General features: G+C 28.5%; 1 protein-coding gene across 1 annotated transcript in view; it reads left to right on the forward strand.

The window, feature by feature from the left end:
• The window catches only part of LOC129981299 (calcitonin gene-related peptide type 1 receptor-like), a 314,682-nt gene extending 294,920 nt beyond the window's left edge, over nt 1-19,762 (forward strand). The window contains exons 15-16 of the mRNA XM_056092074.1: nt 14,630-14,671; nt 19,294-19,762. Of these exons, the coding sequence (XP_055948049.1) occupies nt 14,630-14,671; nt 19,294-19,536 (285 nt within the window). The 3' untranslated portion in view covers nt 19,537-19,762. The remainder of the gene's footprint in view (nt 1-14,629; nt 14,672-19,293) is intronic.
• Nucleotides 19,763-21,231: the final 1,469 nt, after the last annotated feature.

Here is a 21,231-nt window from a genome sequence, read left to right on the forward strand (position 1 = left end):
AGAAGAAAAAGAAAAAGAAGAAAACTGATAAATAACATTGCAAACATGAGACAATTTCTAAAAATGTGTTTTCCGCATAGGAGATACATGAAACGAAGAAATTCGTGAAAATCTGTAGTTCGAATTTTGTCATAATTATAATACTTTCTCTGTATTTCATAAACAAGAAAGCAAAAATGCGTTATTCGTATTCAGAGAGATCTAAAAGGTAAAGAGTCTCCTAAATCTCGAATTCGAATATTTTGAAGATTACAATCCTTTCTCTTTACATACTTCATGTCCGAGAAAGTAAAAATGACCATTTTCTAGTAGATTTTCTGTCTTTCTTTTCCACATATCCTGAAACATATATCATTCAGAATTCCTTTTAGAACTACTGGTTTTCTCTACAAGTTTCTGAGCAACTTATACTTCATCTCTAACCACCTTTTATATTGCTCCCAAATTCCTCAAGCATTTTTGCGAAAACCTCGAAGTCCTCATAATACCTCAATACTTCGAAAGTAGAAAGAAAGAGAAAACTATCATTTTCTTTCATAACGCATCACCGGTGGATTTCTTTCTATTCTTAAGAGAGATATTTTCATTAAATTCCAGGGAATACTTGAAAGGAATAAATCTATTCATTATTAGAAAGACTGTCAATAATACACATCTAATAAATAGCAGGAACCAAGGAAACCGTAATTTTAAAGATTAATTATTCCTCCGAAGAAGTCTTGTTCCGCCTTAAGAGTTCTAAGAATGTGCTACAATACCATAAATATCCGAGTGTATTTTGAGACCAATTTTAAAACAGAAAAGGCGATAATGGGATTTCTTTTCTTTTAACTATTTCTTGAAATTAACTAAAAAGGCTTTTGAGCTAAAATTGACATTAAAACAAGAAGTTCCTTCGAAGCAATTTAATTTAAAATAGAATAAAATCAAAAAGAAAGCGCCGGACAAAAAAAGAAAATTTAACATTATTCAGTGATTATATGAGTTTTGGCGAATGCCTATTTGTATTATGATATTAGATACATATACAATAAGTATTATTTAAAAATTATAAAAAAGAACCTTATTGTGAACTTGGGGTTTCTAGCGATGATATGACAAACCATCTAATTCAAAACTGTCTTTGCAATGCTTTTTTATGGCAGTATCAAAGGTAATTTTAAGGCAATATTTTTTTTTATCTAATTTAACTCAAAATATTCTCTATTGCTGGAATGAGAAAATTTCAGTTTCAGTGATTGGTTCTCGCTTCCCTGCAAAGAAATGGTTTGGAATCTAATTTCCCCCACTCCACTAACGGGAAGTACCTCCTAAGTAATGTTTTTCAATGTGAGTGGTGAGATTCATTAGAACTCTTCCATCATTCCCACCTCAGTGCTGTTGTGACGATTGATTATTCAGTTTACACCGGTTGCTTAAGAAAGAGATAGAAATAGTTATTTTGTGGTTTTTCATATTTAAACGATCCAAAATATAATAAAGTAATATGCGTATACTAGTCACTATATTTGAGATTTCTTCATCTTTATAGATTAATTAAGATAAAATAAAATTTTATATGTATACTAGTCTCGGTACTTGTGGTTTCAAAGTATTTATACATGATTCAAGATTCAATAAAGTATTCTAAGCGTACTATTAACTACACTCGCGGTTTCACTTGCACATACATCATCAAAAAAATTACTGAATTCTAGCAATTACAAAGTTAAAGAAAGACATAAATCTGTTATAAGAAAAAGAAAAGCAAGAAGAGAAATGTCCGTTGTAACATTTTAATGCCGATGCGATAAAATATATAAAAATGAGAAACTAGTCAAGTGAAATAGAATTTAATTCCATGCAAAATAGTTTTTAAAAAACAATAAAAATGACTTATGATATGCTAACTGGAGGCATTGAAGTTTTATGAGTGATGAAATATAAAATAAAACTGAACCAAGCAAATTAAAAAAGTTACTATAAATTTAAAATGCAATGTTTAATATGAATCAATTCACGTGCATATTAAGATATTTGCTTTTATTTTACATAAAAGTAAAAATGAAATTATCTATTGATAAAAGCACTCGATTGATAGAAGTGACTAAAAAGTGAAATAAGTTTAATATTTTGGCAAAAAATGGAATTCATACAAATACTAAATTTGGGAAATTGGTAAAAAAAAAATCAATTAAAAAATAGCTGGCAATGAAACGAATCATTTCTAGAAATTCTGGTGTCTATAGTTTCAGATGGTATAACATAACTTTAAATAACTGTTATTTTATAAGTTAAGATGGTCTTTAAAAAAATGTACAGTCCGAAATTATGGTGGAAATGGAGTTAAAACATCTTTTTAACTCCTTTTATAAGCCAATTTAGGGAAATATACATACATTTTTAAATAATCTTTCTAAATATACAGAACATGTGTTCTGAATTCCGTTCAAATCCTTCTAGGACTATGGAATTTAATAAGACTCAAACAAACGGGCATTCATTTTTTTATATATAAAGTACTTGAGAAAGATCTGGCACAAATTTAGAGGAATAGAAGGGACCAAAATAAGGATTGGAAATAGGTCGTTTGTCTGAAAAGAAAGTACAAAAAATAAAAGGAAAAAGGTAAAATGGTTATGGCAGATATTCAAACGAATGACTATCTACACGACCCATATTATGTCAAAAATGGATCCTTCTTATCTGTCTGTTAGCCCAGAAGGACCCATTTTTGCAGAGATAGCTATGAACACGCTCAAAGGTTCGTCTATTCGATGCCTGTCTATTCGGAAATCGCTTTCTGAACAGCCCTCTAATAGCGAGTACGTTTATATCCATTCTCCCGTACACCTTATACATAGATACCTGCAAGCTTTGTGTGATATTCTAAATCCCTGCGAGCATATGAAACTTTTTCTGTCAGGTAACATGTACTGCCATAACCTGCACGTGGCACATAAACACTTATTTCCAGACTCATTGGCGAAAAAACAAACTTATTCGCCAAAGGGAATGGTAGAGGGGAAAGAGAAAACAAACATGAAATAACAGATTAGGGATAATGTTTAACTGGTTATTTTTCTATCTTAAATGCTTTGTTTAGCGATGTCAAATTTAGAAAAAAAAAAGTTGTAAATAAGTAATAATACATTCTTTGTTGTATGTAATTTATATAGAACAAATTATTGTTTAAAAGCAATAAAAATGTTTAATGTTCATATGAGTAATATTCAATTATTTATAAATATGCTAATTCATAAATATTAGGACAATAAATTATGATAAAATTGTACAAAAAATGTTTTTAATTGTTTTTCAAAAACTTGCCTTCCAAACTCTAATTTTTAAAAAATCTAATTCTTGCTTTGCGGAGTTACTGTTACCAAACTAAAACTTTGTCATTTAGAGTGGGAAATATTTGTTACTATTTACTCGAAAATAACTTCATTTTAGATCATAACTATTTCTGAAGTTCTAGAAAATCAAACTTTATTTACGAAGAGCCCCACCAACGCAGGATAAATAATAAGTTCTGATTTCCCTGCTAAATATAATTATAGAGATATGAGGGATAAAATTGACTCAGCTTAATTTTCATTTTCTTATAATCCATCCTGTTTTTATTCTATTTTTATGTCTACCATATCTCTATTATTTGATCCGATAAACAAATAAGCATTTATATTATTAATCGAAAATAAAATTATTATTTTTATAAACAGCCAAATTAAATATGCATAACACCTTAATTTATTTTTGGTCCTAGATCACCTCTTATTTCTTCTTGATCCTCTATACGATCTAGACTGAATTCTTTAAGACTGAAGTAATTAAACATTCGTTAATACTGAAGATGACAATGAAACAATTTTGGTATAGGGCACATTTCTGATGTATAATAAATGGCAATAATTGTATCACCCATTTCTGCAACATTATTAAAAAAATCTTTGTTTATTGATGGAATGCCTTGTATCTGTTGTATAAACCTTTGTTGTCTCAAAGATTTTAATAGTTCCTCAGGTATGGAATTTTGCATTAAACTTTCAATCTGCCGCAAAAGTTCAGATGGGTATTTATCACAGAATTCGAAAGTAATCAGCATTTTTTTTTTATCAAACTTGACTTTTTGGTGTTAAATAAAATATATAGCAAAGTATTACTCATTTTCAGGAGAATATGATAATTTATTGATAATAAATTCTTGGAAATTTTCATCTATAATAGCAAAGATTGAATTATACTTTGTTGTATACTCTTTAATACAACAATTAATAAACTGTGTTTCAAGTGTTAAAAAACTGTGTTAAACTATGTGTTAATAAAATATTGTTAACTCTGTTAATAAACTGTGTTGCAAAAACTATAATTTTATATATTGCCACCAAACTCTTTGCGGTTTAAAACTCGATTAACTTTGGAATTAAAATTATCGAATTTAATAGCTGTAAAATCATCTTCAACCGTCTTAAATTTGATGGGAAAAAATGTAAATAATAAAATTATTATTAATTTCAAATATTTAAGTTTACCAGGAAATTCATATGAATGACAGCGTTTACTTAATATGTGTTCGATTAAGTTTGTTGGATTATATTCAAGGTAACCATATGTAGATTATAATGATATTCAATATATTTAACTTGTGCATTTATAGAAAGTAATAATTTTATTTATAAGTAATCCCATAAAATCATAAGCTATTTGCTGGAGCAAATAACAGCAGCACAAAGTAGCGTCCTAATAGCTAGCGAAATAGATAATAGCAGGATTAACTATATAAGGTGAAAATTAAGTTGTATTGTTTTTGATGATCATATCACCACATAGTAATATTATACTGTTGATGCGAATTACCTCCACTCCATTGAGGGTAACTATGAGAGATGCTGGTGCATGAATAAAACCACAGTTCCCCACAATCCGTTATGGCGACGATGCTCATTAAATTAAATCCCAGATTCAACAATTTTGTGGTCGTATTACTCTTGTGTACATGAAGACAACTCTTTTGGGATTATGATTTATTTGAAAAGAGAGAATATGAATGTATCGCTTTTTGTTGTAAGGACCCCATGAGAGTAATAGAGAGTATAGAAAAGCTGGAATATATTTTTAAGAAAGAACATCTTCCTAAGAACTAAAATCTAATAGCGCTAAAATAAATTTAATTCTGACCAAACAGCGTGGTTTCCAATGAAAGTATAGCGTTCGTCCTACTGATAAAAATAATTTTACTGGCATTAATAAACGCACATATTTTGGATATTCAGATGAAACAGTGATATTGTAAAATAATTTTAAAAAACACAAATAAAGTCAGATTTATCCGGCCCTTTTCAAATCAAATGAGGAAACAATACAAAATTGAACTCAAAAACCCGATTCTTAAAAATTAAAGAAAAAAATTAATCATTTAAGAATAAAATGAATCGTTTTCTATAATCTGAAATTTTGTTTAAGAAGAATATGAATTAAATACTGTTCTCAAATTTGAAATCAAAAGCTTGAAATTCAAATTTTCTCTATTGCCTTAATATTTTAAGCCAAAATATCTTCTGGAATACACATTCCATAAGCTCAGGAAAACCAGAAAAGAGATATTGATTAAAGTTTAATGACTGGAATTTTCGTCTTCAGTGAGTACAAAGCGTGAAAGATGAATTCGTATATGAAATGAATTATTTCTATTCATTCACCGAGCGTAGGCTGTCAGCTGTTGTTTTCCACTAAAGGTCATTTAATCCTGTGTGGGAAGTTGAATGGAGAAGAATAAGATGCAGATCCAAACTCTTTTCCTTCACAAGAAATTTTATTTGTAAAATTTGTGGGTGTTAGCAGAAAAGAATGAATTATTAAAAATTCCATTAAATGATTAGATTGGTAAATATAATCTCTAAAAAGGAAAAAATGAAAAAAATTAATCACATATGCATAAAACAATCAGCCTAAAAATAAAAAAAATCATTAATATTGATAAAATCATTTTGAATTACTTTAAAAATTTATTTAAAATGTATTGTTATGAGCTCAGTTGTTTACTATAGCAGCCACAGATGTTTGCTGTAAAAACTAAAAAGTGATAGAAATTGCTGAGCTTTAGCTTATTTTTTTCGCATTATCTATTATTATTATTATTATTATTATTCTGTAATTATATATTATTAGAAAAATCTAAAAAAATAGATAAAAAGAAAATTGAATTTGTATAAAGAGTATTTATTTAACGGAAAATTTCATACAAAATTATAGGTTTCCTGTTACCAATTTTAATGCTAAATTGTTTTTTCTAGGAGAAATGTTATTTAAATTAGGAATTGAAGAATGTTTTTGATATAGTAAATGTCAACTGAAAATTAAAAATGAAAACCTATAGGGATGGAAAAATTAATTCTAATACATTTAATTTATTAAGTTTATTTTTATTTTTTTTATATATGCTTTGCAACTAAAGTTACTTAATTTATCATTCATCACAAATCTTGTTTTCAAATTTTATACCTAGTGTTGTTGTTGTTTCTTATGGCACTTGCCATGGACAAGCTCAATGTTACAAAGACAACGATTTTAAGCCAGTGGGGGAGTGTCTTTTGTTTTTACAGTAGCGCCATCCTGAGCCAAGAGAACGACTTAACTACACACGCACATCACAACCCTTTTTACGGGTCGGACTTCATTCACAGATCGTATTTTAGACCTGAATCAGAGAACGACCACCCCTGATTCAGTACCCCCAGTTGTATTACTCTCGACATGGAAGACATTTTGACCACGACAGATTTATACTCGCGTCAGCCACCAAGCAAGCGGAGAATCTTCGGCCGGCGGGGTTCGAACTCGCAACCTAAGGGACTCGAATCCAACGCTCTACCAACACAACCAGGATGATAACCTGGTACATACCAACCAGGTTATCATCCAGGCTAATTCTGTATACTAGAACTGTAAAATTCGGCAGATGATCAGTTTTTAATGGTATGTACTCAATAAACTTTTAATTATATTTTTAAATAAAGTTGAAGGAAATTTTTAATATTTTTTCTTCATAATGTCAGGTGAAATCATTGCACAAAAAAGCATTTTACACCAACATAAAATCCAAAACTAATTACATTTTACCAACATAATTTTCAATAATACTAAATTAATTTTTATATAATGTTTTCTCCAATTTTGATAATTTTTATTAAAAAAATCTTAAAATTTATTTTACATTAAAGATTTTTTTGTTTTTGTTACTCGATTTACACTCAAACCTATTGTGATTATATTTAAAAAAAATCCTTTATTTATATTGATTAAATTTTAATTATATAATTAAAAGTAAATTTTTGAAAATACAAAAACACTTGAGTTATTCAAAATTCGTTTTAAACAAAACCAACATTTTTCATGATGCAATTTGAACTGTAACTTTTTATCAATCCTCTGCAGATATCGAATTAAAAGATAGAGGACTATATTTCATTTTTAATCCTCTCTTTCCTCTAAAATAATTCGATTCAATCAATATCTAATCGGTAAAGTCGATCTGATAAGGATTCTTAGTATCAAATTGAATTTTTTTAAAGAATTAAATTTCCATCAAAATGTGCAGAATTCGATTACAACTTGTTCCCGAAATGCGGAAACCAGGCGACCGGATAGGATTAATTCGGGCGTGATTGTGGATTAAATTACATTAATGTAATTGGGTTCCCGAGAGATGAGCACAGCATCGGGTTTCAGAAAAGGTCGTTTTACAGCAGAAGGCCAGCGGACGACACCACTGTTGCTGATTGCTACCCATTTGGAGACAGAAGATGAAGTTTAATTTAGCACAGTAAACAATCATCAAAGATTCTATGGTAAGAGGTGTTGTGTTATGTAGGGTTGTGTTCCGAATAGAGCACCTTGAACAGGAAATTTACAAATATATACAGCTGTAAAGATAAATGCTCTTAATACAATTCGATATAGTGCCCTTCGGTGTATTTACATGTGGAAGCTTTGATTTTGTTTATTAAACAGTTTATATCGAAGCTAATATGAATTATAATATCATTATCATTATCAATAAATTCAAGTGAAGATCTTCTTGAAGAGTGTCCTATTATCATATAATTTTGACCAATATCTCCACGATGTTCTAAGATATTTTGAATATTATATAATATCTTGAAGAATTGTTACAATATTGTAAAATATCTTTCCTTTATGATGGATTTGTAGTATTATTTATGCTGTATTTTTTCTTGAAAACAACGACCCCTTTTCAAACAGAATACGATATTGTATTATGATATTTTTCGATATTATGTAAGTGTTGAATAATTTCATTAATAAATAAAATAATTTAAAAATGATACATTAATGATTTAAATAATGTATTAATAAATATTAATAATTAAAATAATTAATTTTAAAAAACAAAAAATAGGCATTTATTAGTGTGCAAAAAACATTTTTACACACTAATAAATAGCAAATGAGTGAGACGCAAATAAAATATTCTTAATATACTAGTATTTTATATAATAATCTTTACGATATGTTTTAAATTTTAAAAAAAAGTATGTGAATTTTTATTTAAAGAATATACATTGTGGCATATTGATCTTAAAGTGTTGCTTTACTCGCTCACGCTTTCATAATTTCGCTTTTAACTTCAAATTAAGGATTGATTATTTTCTTTAGCATGTGAATAAATATATGTTTTAAATTCTTAACACTTTTTAGTGTTTCTCTCTTCCATAATTTATTATTATAAAGATTAAAGAGTAGTATAATCAATTATTTCTCGAATTCATTACAGGAACGGAAATGAAATAAAAAAATAAATAAGATTAACCGAAAACTGCTGGATTTTTTCATAAACGTTTCCTTCTCCGATTTTAATTTTTTTGTGTGTGAGAGAGAGTTAAATTTTGAGAGTAAGAAATATCACATATACAGCATTCCATAGGACTATGAACTTTTTCTTTATAAGGAGAGGAGTACAAATACTATCCCAGATCATTTTCTTTTGCATACTGGCCTGATTCATTGCTCTTGCATATTTAATCTGCAGGGATTTTAATTATCATGTATATGTCGTATCTTCCTATCCACCATGTTGTACCACCATGTGTAATACTTCTCTAAATTTAAACACAACAATAATTGTAATGTAAAAACCTATGCGATCTTTTTATTATATATATATATATATATATATATATATATATAATAATAATAATTGTAGTCTCCCAGCGCCATCTATTGAGTGATATAATATGCAAGTGTAAAGTTCTATTTTAATTTTAGGAAAAGGATTAATCCCGAATCATATTTTGTGTAATCAATTATTTACCTTTAATACGTTAGCTTTGTGTTTTTAAAAAGCGGGAATCACAATCTATAGCTTAAAATTTCCTTGCTGCTGCTGTTATGTCCTTTCCTTTTTGTTTTCTCTTTATTGGTTTAAGTGTTTTTAGTGTTTATTGTTATTTTGTTATTGATTTTTTACTTATTAGTTGTTTTTTTTCTTCTAATTTATTGTTTTGTATTGTCCTTTCTGTTAAAATGGTATATCTATTAGGCCTAATTTCAGGGGATTTTCGGGTCACGAGGAATCATTTTTAGACTAATTGTCTGCATTCCCTCACAGAAAAATCCCTTTTTTTTTTTAATCCCTGCCTGAGGGTGACCCTTGAAATAGTCTTCAGGCAGGATTCTTTTTTTATTTGGTCAATAAGATATTTTTTATTTTTAGTAAAAAAATAATTTCTAATTATTAGTATACATTTAAAACTTATTTAATTTTATGTCTTGTATCACTATATATCATATTGTATTATGATTGTATGTCTTTATTATTTCGCTTATTATTTTTGAGACATAGCACCCACATCCTTTTATATAAAACTTATCTTTGATTCCTACCAGTAAGGTATTTTTCACCGACATATAAATTTTAAACTGACAAACAAACCAATGTGATTTTTTTTTTTTTAAAAAGGACAATTTTTTTTCCATCGACAATTTTGTTCCTTACATTTTTGGAAAGCCGTGCTTTCTTTGCTAGAGACGAAATCGTTGCTCTGAACGGACAGCTGCACCAAAAAGAGAAGAATGCAAGACGGAGCGATCCAATATTTACCGATCACAACTGTCAAAAGAGCAGGAGCTTGCCCAAGTATCTGATTACAGCGTCTAGAGGCAGGAGAGACACTCCAATCTACCCAGAAAATGAAGTGTCAGTAAACATCTGTAAATCCAGGTTTGCTGTCCACAGAAAATACATTAGATTCGCATCGAACGAGAACATAAAGCGTTTGAAGAAAAATGTCGAAGATCGAAAGCATTTGTTGGGATTATTCTCCCACCTGTCTATTGGCAAATTTAATCATTTTTTTAAAGCAGTGGATGGCAATGCGTTATCGGGAACATTGATGGGAGAACTTTTCAAGAAAAGATTTCGAGAAAATTCTTTAACAAAAAATAAATTGGAATAGGTGATTTATTTCTCTTCTGAAAACGCAATGAACAGAAAGCAAAAATAAGTTATTTTTTTAAAAAATATTTCAAAACATGAGGAGATCATGTTTTCACAAAAGTATTTGTAATTAATACAAAGAATACATATTATTTTTCCTAAATCTTTTTTAGATACGAAAAGACAAAACAAAAGTATTCAAAAGAAAATATTTGAAAGTATAAAAAATCCTATATATTGAAATGAACAAAATTTTGTGACTCAGTTATCCAGTGACTCAGCTGAAAGTCTCTTAATTTGCTTATAACCGCTATGGCCAGGTGGGAAGGATTTGTATTCAAAACCGGAGGGATTCTGGCTCGAGACCCAATTCCACCGAAAAACCGTCGTGTAAGCAGGTCTGGTGCCAAACGACCTCCCGCTGGTGTAGTGCGAAAGATCAGAGGAGGGGCAACTCAGGTGTCGTACTCCGCATTTGACCACGGCTCAAAATTATGATTTCTGTCCCAAAATAGCCCAAGTGTTACTTTAAAACGGGACATTAATATAACTAAACTAATCTTAACCCTTAATTGAGGAGGTGAAATTTTAGGACTTAACTGGGGAGGTGCGGTCTACGAGACCGCATTTCATTTAGACTCAAATTAAATTTTCTAATGGATGTATTAATATGAAAAACTGCCAATGTATTTTGCAGATATTTTTCTTGATATATAGATATGTTTTAGAATTTTTTCAAAATATATTGTTATTGAAAAAACTAAATGTGTCGGGACATACATTTTCTTCTCAAATTACATTTTACAATAAATAATATTCTTGAAAAAGCATATTACTTTTTACTTTTTAAATCATATTTCTTTTTACAGTTTATGAAGGTATATAGAAGACAATATAATGTAAAATTCAACAATTATATGAAAAATAAAAAAAATGACAATGGGTAAAATTGGACCTTTTTTTTATCGGCTTGTGCGACTTTCATAGCACGGTTTTTTAGGGCATTTTAAACATACAGGTTAAGAACTAGTATAAAAATCAACCTATACATTCTGTATATATATCTATCTTGGTATATTAATGTATTTTATAAATTTTTCAAAATAAATTATCACTAGAAAAATTAATTATGTTTGAACATACATATCAAAATCAGTTAAATGCGAACTTTCATCGAAAAACTCTTCTGTACAATTATATTAATCACTAAAATCCCTTTCTGCTTCATTTAAAAGTGTCTGGAGCACTGCTTCATAATAGGATCAGTAAACTGGATGATATTTCGGGGCCCAAGTTTGAGCGCCCTCTGCTAAGCCTTGTTTATCACTGGGACACTAACAGGGAGAGGTGGTCTTAGAAACCACGCTCGAAGAAATAACTCAATTATTTTTAAAAACATCTGCTGAAATCGGTTGAAAAAGTGCGCGCGTATTGAAGGTCACAAAACAGGAAGCTACATGATTAATCCATTTAATTGAGCTAAAAATAGAATAGGAGTGATAGAAAATCTATCGCTAGCGGTCTCACTGACCGCACGTCCCCAGTTAAGGGTTAATTTGTTTCTTCTCGTATGGATTTCATAAAACTGCAATTTAGAATCTCTCATTTCTGAGTACTTAATTTGAGACAAGTTAAGATCGAAAGAAAATCTTACAATCATAATTTCATTATATAAGGATAGACAATTTCTATTTTGTAAAACAAACATCGAATAACTGAGATTATATAGAATCTATAGTGAGGTTTTGAATTTTTTTTTAAGTAGACATTTTCTTATTCATATCTTTAATTTCTTTAAATTATATTAGTTGGCAGATTTCTTTCTTCACATTGCTTAATAAAATAATGATTAGGTATTATTAATAAAGGAATAATTAGATCGTCTGTTTATTGATATTACACAATTGCGTTCTATTCATTTATGATAAATAAAATATTTTTCATGAACTAATTGGAATTCCAATAGTACTTATATGCTGTAATTTTCAGTTTATGAGGAGACAGGTTTTAATGTGACGTATATTGAAATTTTATTTCTAATATTTCTTAAGGTACCGATTAATTATTATTTTATGAGAGCATTTGTTAGCCGAGACATATCCAAACCATTATGGCTATCTTACAAGCCCTTAATGATTTAATAAATTGATATATCTTAGATATTATATGAAATTTATGTTATATTACCAAATTTAAAAGGGGAGAGAAGGCAATTTTTGATTCCTGTCTTCTTAAAAATTGCTTTAAGTATGAAAGGTCCGCAAGTACTCAGCTAATAACGATAAAGTAACAACATATTTTCTTTTAATATGGAAAGTATATGACAATAAGTCACATAGCAAGCTCGATTTAAGATTTAAATAATGTTAGGAACGAAATTTTCAATAACAGGCTGCTTATCTTTGAATTTTATGAAGGTCCGTTAACTGGGGCATTATACTGTATTGCATAGTGATCTTCGTACTGAATCAATCTGACTCCTCCACTTTTCTTTATCTAATGCTATTTCAAACAGAATTATATACGTGGCCTATGAATAAATTCTCCAAGATATTTCGTTACATATTATTCCTGCTTTTTCTAGCATGCCCTATTATGTAGAGCAATTTGCAGCTCATAGGTATGATGTGGATCATGGATGATCAGATCATTTAGAATGCTAAACGAACATAAAGGCTGAAAAGTGTTTCTTTCTTCCCACTTCACTAACATAGTGCTTTAAAAATCTCGATTAAACAATTTTAAGTTTTACATGTCTTGATAATGTGCTGGGAAATCAATTTCTTTAATAACTCGATAATGCTTAATAACTTTAAAGGAAAAAATTTCGAGTATATACAAGTTTTGAGAAATGAATTTTAACTCGAATTTTTTTGAAATGATGCGCTATAAACAGCCATACTGCGTCGTACGCAGCTTCTTTTACTATATCTAGACACCACTTTGGAGACTAAAGCTATCCCTATTCCGATACGATATTGAATATGTGGTGACAGGATTTAAAAGTAAACTTTCGATTTACGAAATATTTCTAAAATGTCATCGCAATAATTTTTATTCACAGAAAGTAATTCAACGAATGTTTCGATCAATGCCTGAATCTTATACTAAATTGCATTTTACAGTGCGGAAGGTTTTCACTCGGATTGATAAATAGTTTATAGTTAGTTAATATCTGAATAATATTTTAGCAGTTCTGAATTTCAATCAAATGAAAGAATTTACAAGAATTATATATCTAAGAATTTGCTTGCAAAACTTTATGCAGATATTCAAGATTTTGTTAAATAATTAATACTGAATTATTTCATTCCTCTATTGCCGTATTAAGAAGACCAAACAAAAAATTAGTCATTAAACTGATTTTTTCCATTTCCACATGTGGCAATGAAAATAATAAATTTTTGAGATTAATAAGAAGAACTCAACAAAAAAAAAGAATTAAATCAGCAAAAATGGATGGCACATTTCAATCTTTGTCTGTTTCTAAATCTATATGTCTTATTATTCTCCACTTGCTGTTTTCGAAAATTAGAAATTTTTTGAAAGGGATAAAATTTGCTTTGATTTCTTGTAATTATAATTACTTCTATAGAAAATTGATAAATATAAAGAATGATAATTATATCACAATTTTAGGATAGTTACCTAATATTTTGTAAAAACTGTGAGCTCTATAAAAATGATCATATCAATGATCCTTTCGATGATTATTTGATGTTGTTGTTACTTATGGCACTTTATAAGACCATTGATTATTTAATGTATTGCTTATAATCAATGATTACATAAGTTGAAATACATGGAAACTCAGTCTCGATTCTACTGAGAAAATTACAGCTTAGAACTATAAAAAGAGTTTCTTAAAATTTAACATTTTTTTTAAATTCTTAACTTTCAATTTGTTAAAATTTTTTTAGAATAATGAAATTTCACTTTTGATTCAATTATACTGAAATAAACAAGTTCTCTTAAGCATAATAATTTTGTTCAGTATTATTTAATTGTATGCAATAATATATCGCGTAGCAGTCACTAAAGCATCAATTTCAATTGTCATTAACTAAATGTAATTTGCTTAATTAGTTTCTTTCAAAGATACATAGTAATCATTCACACTTCACTAAAGAAAACGAAATGATGAATCAATTTCCAGAAGCCATTCATTTAATAATTTATTTTTTGTTTCAGGGTTTGCTGGTGTCCCTCATATTCTGCTATATGAACGGAGAAGTAAGTACCTACATATTTTATTTTTATAAAATAATAATTGCCTGATATTTCAAACTGAAACCTCAAATGAGATTATATTTCAGCGGCTAACGAAGATAATTGTGGGGAACCCATTTATTTTCCTTTTCGGCGCCTTCATCTCCTTGATATATATATGTGAATTTAATTCCAGGCACTGAAAACATTAAATTGAAAAAAAAGAGAAATCAATCAGCATTAGTCATTGTTATAAATTAATCAATTATCTTTGGATAATAAATTGGATTTTGGTTAATGTTTGGTTTTGGATAATAAATCAATTATAATGATCAAATCATTATTTAATGACCTGTAATTATATTACGATATATCACTGAAATTGTATATTTAATCAATCATTATTCCGTAATGACTTTTGAATCGATGTATTTAATGGACCATAGTTTTGTAATACACCTTAGTGTTAAATATTTAATAATCTATAATTATGTAGTAACTTTTAATACATTAATGATAATTATAAAATCACGTTGATATTAATTATTTCATCGACAATTATTCTGAAACGATAGATATTATATATCCATCTATTAATATTAACAAAATGAGTATTCAATTAATTAAAAATAACAGAACAAAGCTATTATTGCTCCATTATTTTTAACGGATGTGCATTGAAAATTGAATGCCTTGATAAATGTAATTTTGATTATTAATATGCTTAATAAATTCTCAAACCCGTAGTTTGAATGTTAGTTGTAGAGACATTAGAGAAAAAAGCTCTAAAAAAAGATGTACTCCTTTGAAAGTTAGAGAATAAAACAGGATTCTGCAGAATTACCAATTAGTATAGAAGAAAATAATATTTCAGTATTATGATAATTACAATATACTTAGCAATCATTAAATTGAAATGATATTTAATGTAGGATTTGTTAAATAATAAATTTTAAAGAAATATTTTTTCCCTTTGTCAACAAAAATAATCTACAAAATATAAATTTGATATTATTATATCCACATTTTAAGATTACGTAACCTTTCTTCAAAAATAAATTACCAATTTTCTAAAATGCAACTTGAATCAATGATAACTTCAATGAATCTTCATGGTTTACATAACACATATGGAAACATATATTTCAAAACGAAATGTAATAAAATAATTCTTTTCGTGCATAAAATGGGTATCATTCTTGGTCCAATAGGCTAGGAATATATCGTTTATTTTGTAATGAAAATTTTTCTATTTTATTCTCTCTTTTTTTTTTTTTTTACTTATATTATTTAATTTTTGTTCCAAAATTTATACCAGACCTAAGACTAAACGGGAGCTATTTTACAACGAATCTCTTAATTTAAAATTAAGATTTGATGACATCTAAGATAGCATGAACTCTTCAAATAGAATGAATCTTTTCCACAAAGAATACGCATCGAGATAGGTTCTCGATTGCTGTGTTCCGTAGATCTGAATTCGAAATTGTCATCAGGAATCATTTAGTTTTAAGAATTAAGTTTAAAATTTCAACAATTACCACAAGTAGGTTCATTTATTAAGCATATTTCTTTAATCCCATTGAAAAATCATGTTTTCCATCTAGATCGAACAATATTTTTACAGTTCTGTGAGAGCATGCCACATTTGCACAAGTTACAATTGCAACAGAATTCTCTTAACTGTACAATTTAACTTTTATAGAATACTGAGGCATGAAAATATTTGCTTTTCTACATTTTAAAAATTGTGTTTGTTGAAATAACCCTGCGATTATAAAGCTAAAACTTTTTTTAAAAAATTTATCTCTGAAATTGGTACTTTTGTAAAATACTTTTACTTCCAGATTGTTAGGACACCTATGACAAATGATACCTATACTATGATTTAAAAATCCTTATATGAAAACAAATCAATTTGAACAAAAAATTCTATGATGCGATGCAAATATAATGTATGGTCGTTATAAAGTCCTCACTGCATACATAGATTATAAGTAGGCTGACTAAGATTTGAAATAACTACTTAATTTTAATTTTTATATAATTGAGCCTTTATTCCATATTCTTATCTGCTTACCATGATGTTCCTTTTTCTGAAACTTAAGTATAGTATATGCTTTGCTTTCTCTCTCTCTCTCTTTTTTTTATTTTGCAATGCAATACCATAACTTGAAAGTATTACGTTGTTTATAAAATTAGATTCTGAGTGGTTGCTGTGCTCCTATACAACTCACTGCATTATATCTGTGTAGTACACTTAAGATAATGTCCTGATCTTTCAGCTACTGATCGCCTCAGATAATCTTATAGCGACCTTACTTTGCGTTTGCTCTTATTTTCCTTTTTCGACATGGATTGCTCATTTTCATGGGTACTACTCCCTAAATCTTAATTTGTTTTAAGTAGTTTCAATTAATTTTAAATTTTTTCTTAAAACTGATGGAAAAATGAGTAATTTACTGAAGAAATTCTTTCAAAAAATAATTTGATTTTTCTTTGGATATATTACTTTCACCAAATCAATGAATAATCAATAGATACTTTAAAGGAGTATTTTCATTGTTACATGGTAATAATTTATAAAACTATCTTTGTTTTACCGACCTTTGGTATCCTCTGTAATCAGTTAATTCTTATTTCATTTGACAATATTTATTTTTGACATCAGTTGTAATGAAATATAAAAGTAATCATTGAACTATTACCAATTATTTCGATGTAGTATATGGAATTGGGGGAAAGGACAGTAAAAATTAAATTGGGAATGCACAATGCCTTGAAGTATCAACATATCCTTTTTTACTGAACAACATATAAATTAATACACAGCTTATTTTAACCTTAAATTACTTTAAGTTGAAGTGCCATGTGAGATTAAATGAAAATTCAATTATTGCTTGCATATTATTCCTTTATATTGCATAGTTTTTAGGATTATTTCATATAGTTCTTATTCCATAATGAGCGCACTTCTTTGAGCATCTTTGTGTTTCCAAATCCATTTAAAATTTGTCAAAACAGAATCATGCCCTTATCCTTTCCCTCATAAATTACAGCTTGTAGATTGTACTTAGAAATAGCCACTTGTTATTGATTTATATATTCTGCCGTAGCTGCTTTCATTGTTCTTTTTGATGTTTTTAAAGCTCTAAAATGAATCAGATTTTGCCAAAAAAAGCTATACATTTAATACACCTAATTTAAACCTACAAACCTAAATTTCACAGATTAGAAATTTCCAAAAAGCTAAATGCAACATAATAAATACAATTTCAAAATTAAATATCAAACTTTTTAAAAATATGCTTTAAAAGTAAATGTAAGTTTTTCTATATACTTGTACAAAATCTGGTTCAATTAGCATAGATTTGAGCCATCGCACTTTTTCGACAGATTCTGCATCTGTTATGGCGCACGATCGAGAAATTCAGGACAAATCGCCAACTCCCACCGGTTGCCAGCAAGCGACGTTCCACCTGCTTTTTATCCCTTTCTTCGATCAGGACACATCGTGATCAACATGACCTGTAGAAAGTAGGTTCCCTATTCCTTTTCTGCTTAATAACCTTTGTAAATGTTTCCTTTCCCGGAAACCTAATATGCATGAATTCTTCCTATAAGTTTTAGCGGCTGAATCATATGTTAGTACCATACAAATAATGTTTAGATATGCAAGTTAGATTATTTTCCATGGCACATAATTATATTTCCATCAAGTATTTCTACTTGGAAATTTAACTGGAATAAGGGAAGGTAAACCATGTGTAAAATTTCGGGTGATTATTATTTAAAAGGATATTTTTTTGTTTTAAATATTTAATTCAGAAAACAAGACACTTAAGTTCTTTTTTCTTCCGTGATTCTGCGAACACTGAAATTTATGTATGAATTAATGTAAATAAGCCAATTTGTTAGCCGTGAGAAATTAAATATTTGGATATCCCTGAATGATTTAAAAATTCAATTTCAAATAATTTTATCAAAATAAAAATTTTAACTTACTCTGAAGTTATATTTATTATTTTAAAAGAAAACAGTTTTGGTAAATCTGAATTATAACAAAAATTTACAAAAATACTTCTACTTTGGCCAAAATTAATAAGCAGACATAAAATTCCAAATTAGCATCAATTCTTACAACTAAATAATTGTAAGAATTGACTTAAAAAGGAAATAAATAATCATATAGTACATATATCCCTTAACGAGACATCCTTTTAAACTACACACCTATTCCTAACTCTTGATTAAAAGAAAAAGCACATGTCCTACAATGATCTTATCTGATCCTGATCTATCTATTCTGATCTGATCCTGGTCCTGATCTATCTCTTCTCTGATCCTGTAAATTTGTCTTTTCACTTTTTATCCAGCTGATAAAAGTCGTTCTAGTAGGTATTTTTTTAGAACAACGCATGCTAAAATATCACGCCAAAATCTGTGAAACAGTACACTTAAGAATGATTGGATTACCTCAAGCACAAAAGTGGGGGGGGATGCATACTATACCTCATAATAATTCCTACTTTGATCTAATGCAGATAATAATGAATATTTTCATATTTAGTATGATTTTAACACAATTTACTTTAGGGATATTGATTTAATTTAGTTCAACATTTCTTCTTTCATATTCTTTCAAGGTAATTTACCTTCAGAAGCGCACCTATCAAAGGTATCGCTTGAGACATGGGATTGGTAGAGGAAGGACTCAGTCCAGTGTGATGATGCATCCTGTTTCTGTAACTCAAGTCTCATCTATGATTGAAACTCAAACAAGTCAGGTTGGATTACATTACAGAACAAGAAATGGTGACAGACCACGTGATCTTGGCAATTCGGTGGTAGAAGGAAACGCAGTGGTCGAAGATGTTGCAGTGGTGTGAAATGCACAAAACTGTTGAAGTAATCATTATGATTTTGCATGCGTTGAACAATTTATTTCAAAAACATCAACCGTAGTATATGGTTGTAACTGAATCGATGTATGACATTATACCATTATGAAATCAAGCATGTAAACAAAGAACATGTTTTAGAATATTCCATGATTGTCTTTAAGTCCTTCTGTTTCATCTATTCTTCTCGATCCCGATACTATTTCAGTGTAAATAAAAGCATCTTATCAATGGAAAATGTACTCGGCATCCTTTTGTTGAGTCAGTTTGTTCTGCAAATTACTACTCAAATATGACAAAATATATTTCTAATCCCTAGTCAATATCATACATACATTTCAATTGCAATGGTAAATGAAAAGCTCGATTGTTGAAAATAATCCTTTCTTACATAAGGGAATTAATGTTTTTTCTTCCAAAACAAAAATAACTAAAAAATTGATAATAAACTTTTCTTATTCAGGAGAAGACGTACTATTTAATAGATCAAATTTTCTAAATCCGCTTCTTCAAGTGCAAAGGGGATAAAATGGAACACAAAATTAGAACTACCTTTGTGAACACGTTTTTAGCAATTTAATTAAAAAAAAAAACCTTCTCTAACTCTTAATTATCTACAAATTATAAGTTATTTATAATATTTTATTCAGTTTGATAATTTTAATTTATATCTTCAAATTTTAAGGGAATGTAAAAATGTTATTAATTTAAAAAATCTTAAGTAAAAATTACTTAATGAATTTATAAACAAATTTGAAGCTTTCAAATATGTAAATATATTAATTACTTGAAACATGCTTTTTTACTTCACTGAAACATTTTTTTTTTGTAATAGGTAACAGAGGATATATCCTGTATAAGCTACGCCAGAGCTTATATATCTTCTGAATCAAATCCATGGTCTAAATCAAAACATGCACTCTACTTTCTTTCAGAGCCCACACTCTACTGATATGAGTACATATGAACTCTAACAGCAAATTTAATAGATACACAATATACTGATGGGAAATAAAATTAGAGCTGTACATGCTGTCAATGTTTTTCAAAATGGCAAAATTCGCTTTAAAAATCGCTAACATATAAAAATGGGGTAAAGTTTAAATGGCCCATTTTCAATATCAGTAAATACGTTAAAGAAAAAAAGTAAAATTCATTTTAAGAATAAGAAAGAATTACCTGGAATGATAGTGATAAAATCTTATGTTGGAAGCTCTTTGATGGTTTCGGAAGTTTCCTTAAAGATGAAGACTTTTGGACTGTTAATGAGTCATCCCCAATATTTCAATAAACACGAAGCAAGTGCATTTTTTCTTGTAAATTTATAATAGAATTAGAGTTCATCATTATCTACCTTACAGCTCTTTATATAGATATCCAATATAAAGAAATCAGACCAGAAGATATACAGGTACGAGTATTTTATAATAAGTGGGTAATCTATTAAGGTATAATGCGCATATCTAATGGACTTTTATTGCTTACATAAGTGTATACAAAATGTTGATATTTCACTAAACAATGAAATACAACATAATATACAAAATAATTGGTATTTTGGAACTTTTATTTGGAAACATTTTTTTAACTTTTCAGTAAAAAAAAAATCTCCTAAAATACAATTTTTTTTTAATTTCATTAATTTTATAATTTAACCTTTAAAGGTGACATCTAGATTGATTG

Source organism: Argiope bruennichi, chromosome 8, assembly GCF_947563725.1.
Source record: "Argiope bruennichi chromosome 8, qqArgBrue1.1, whole genome shotgun sequence".
Lineage (NCBI taxonomy): Eukaryota > Metazoa > Arthropoda > Arachnida > Araneae > Araneidae > Argiope > Argiope bruennichi.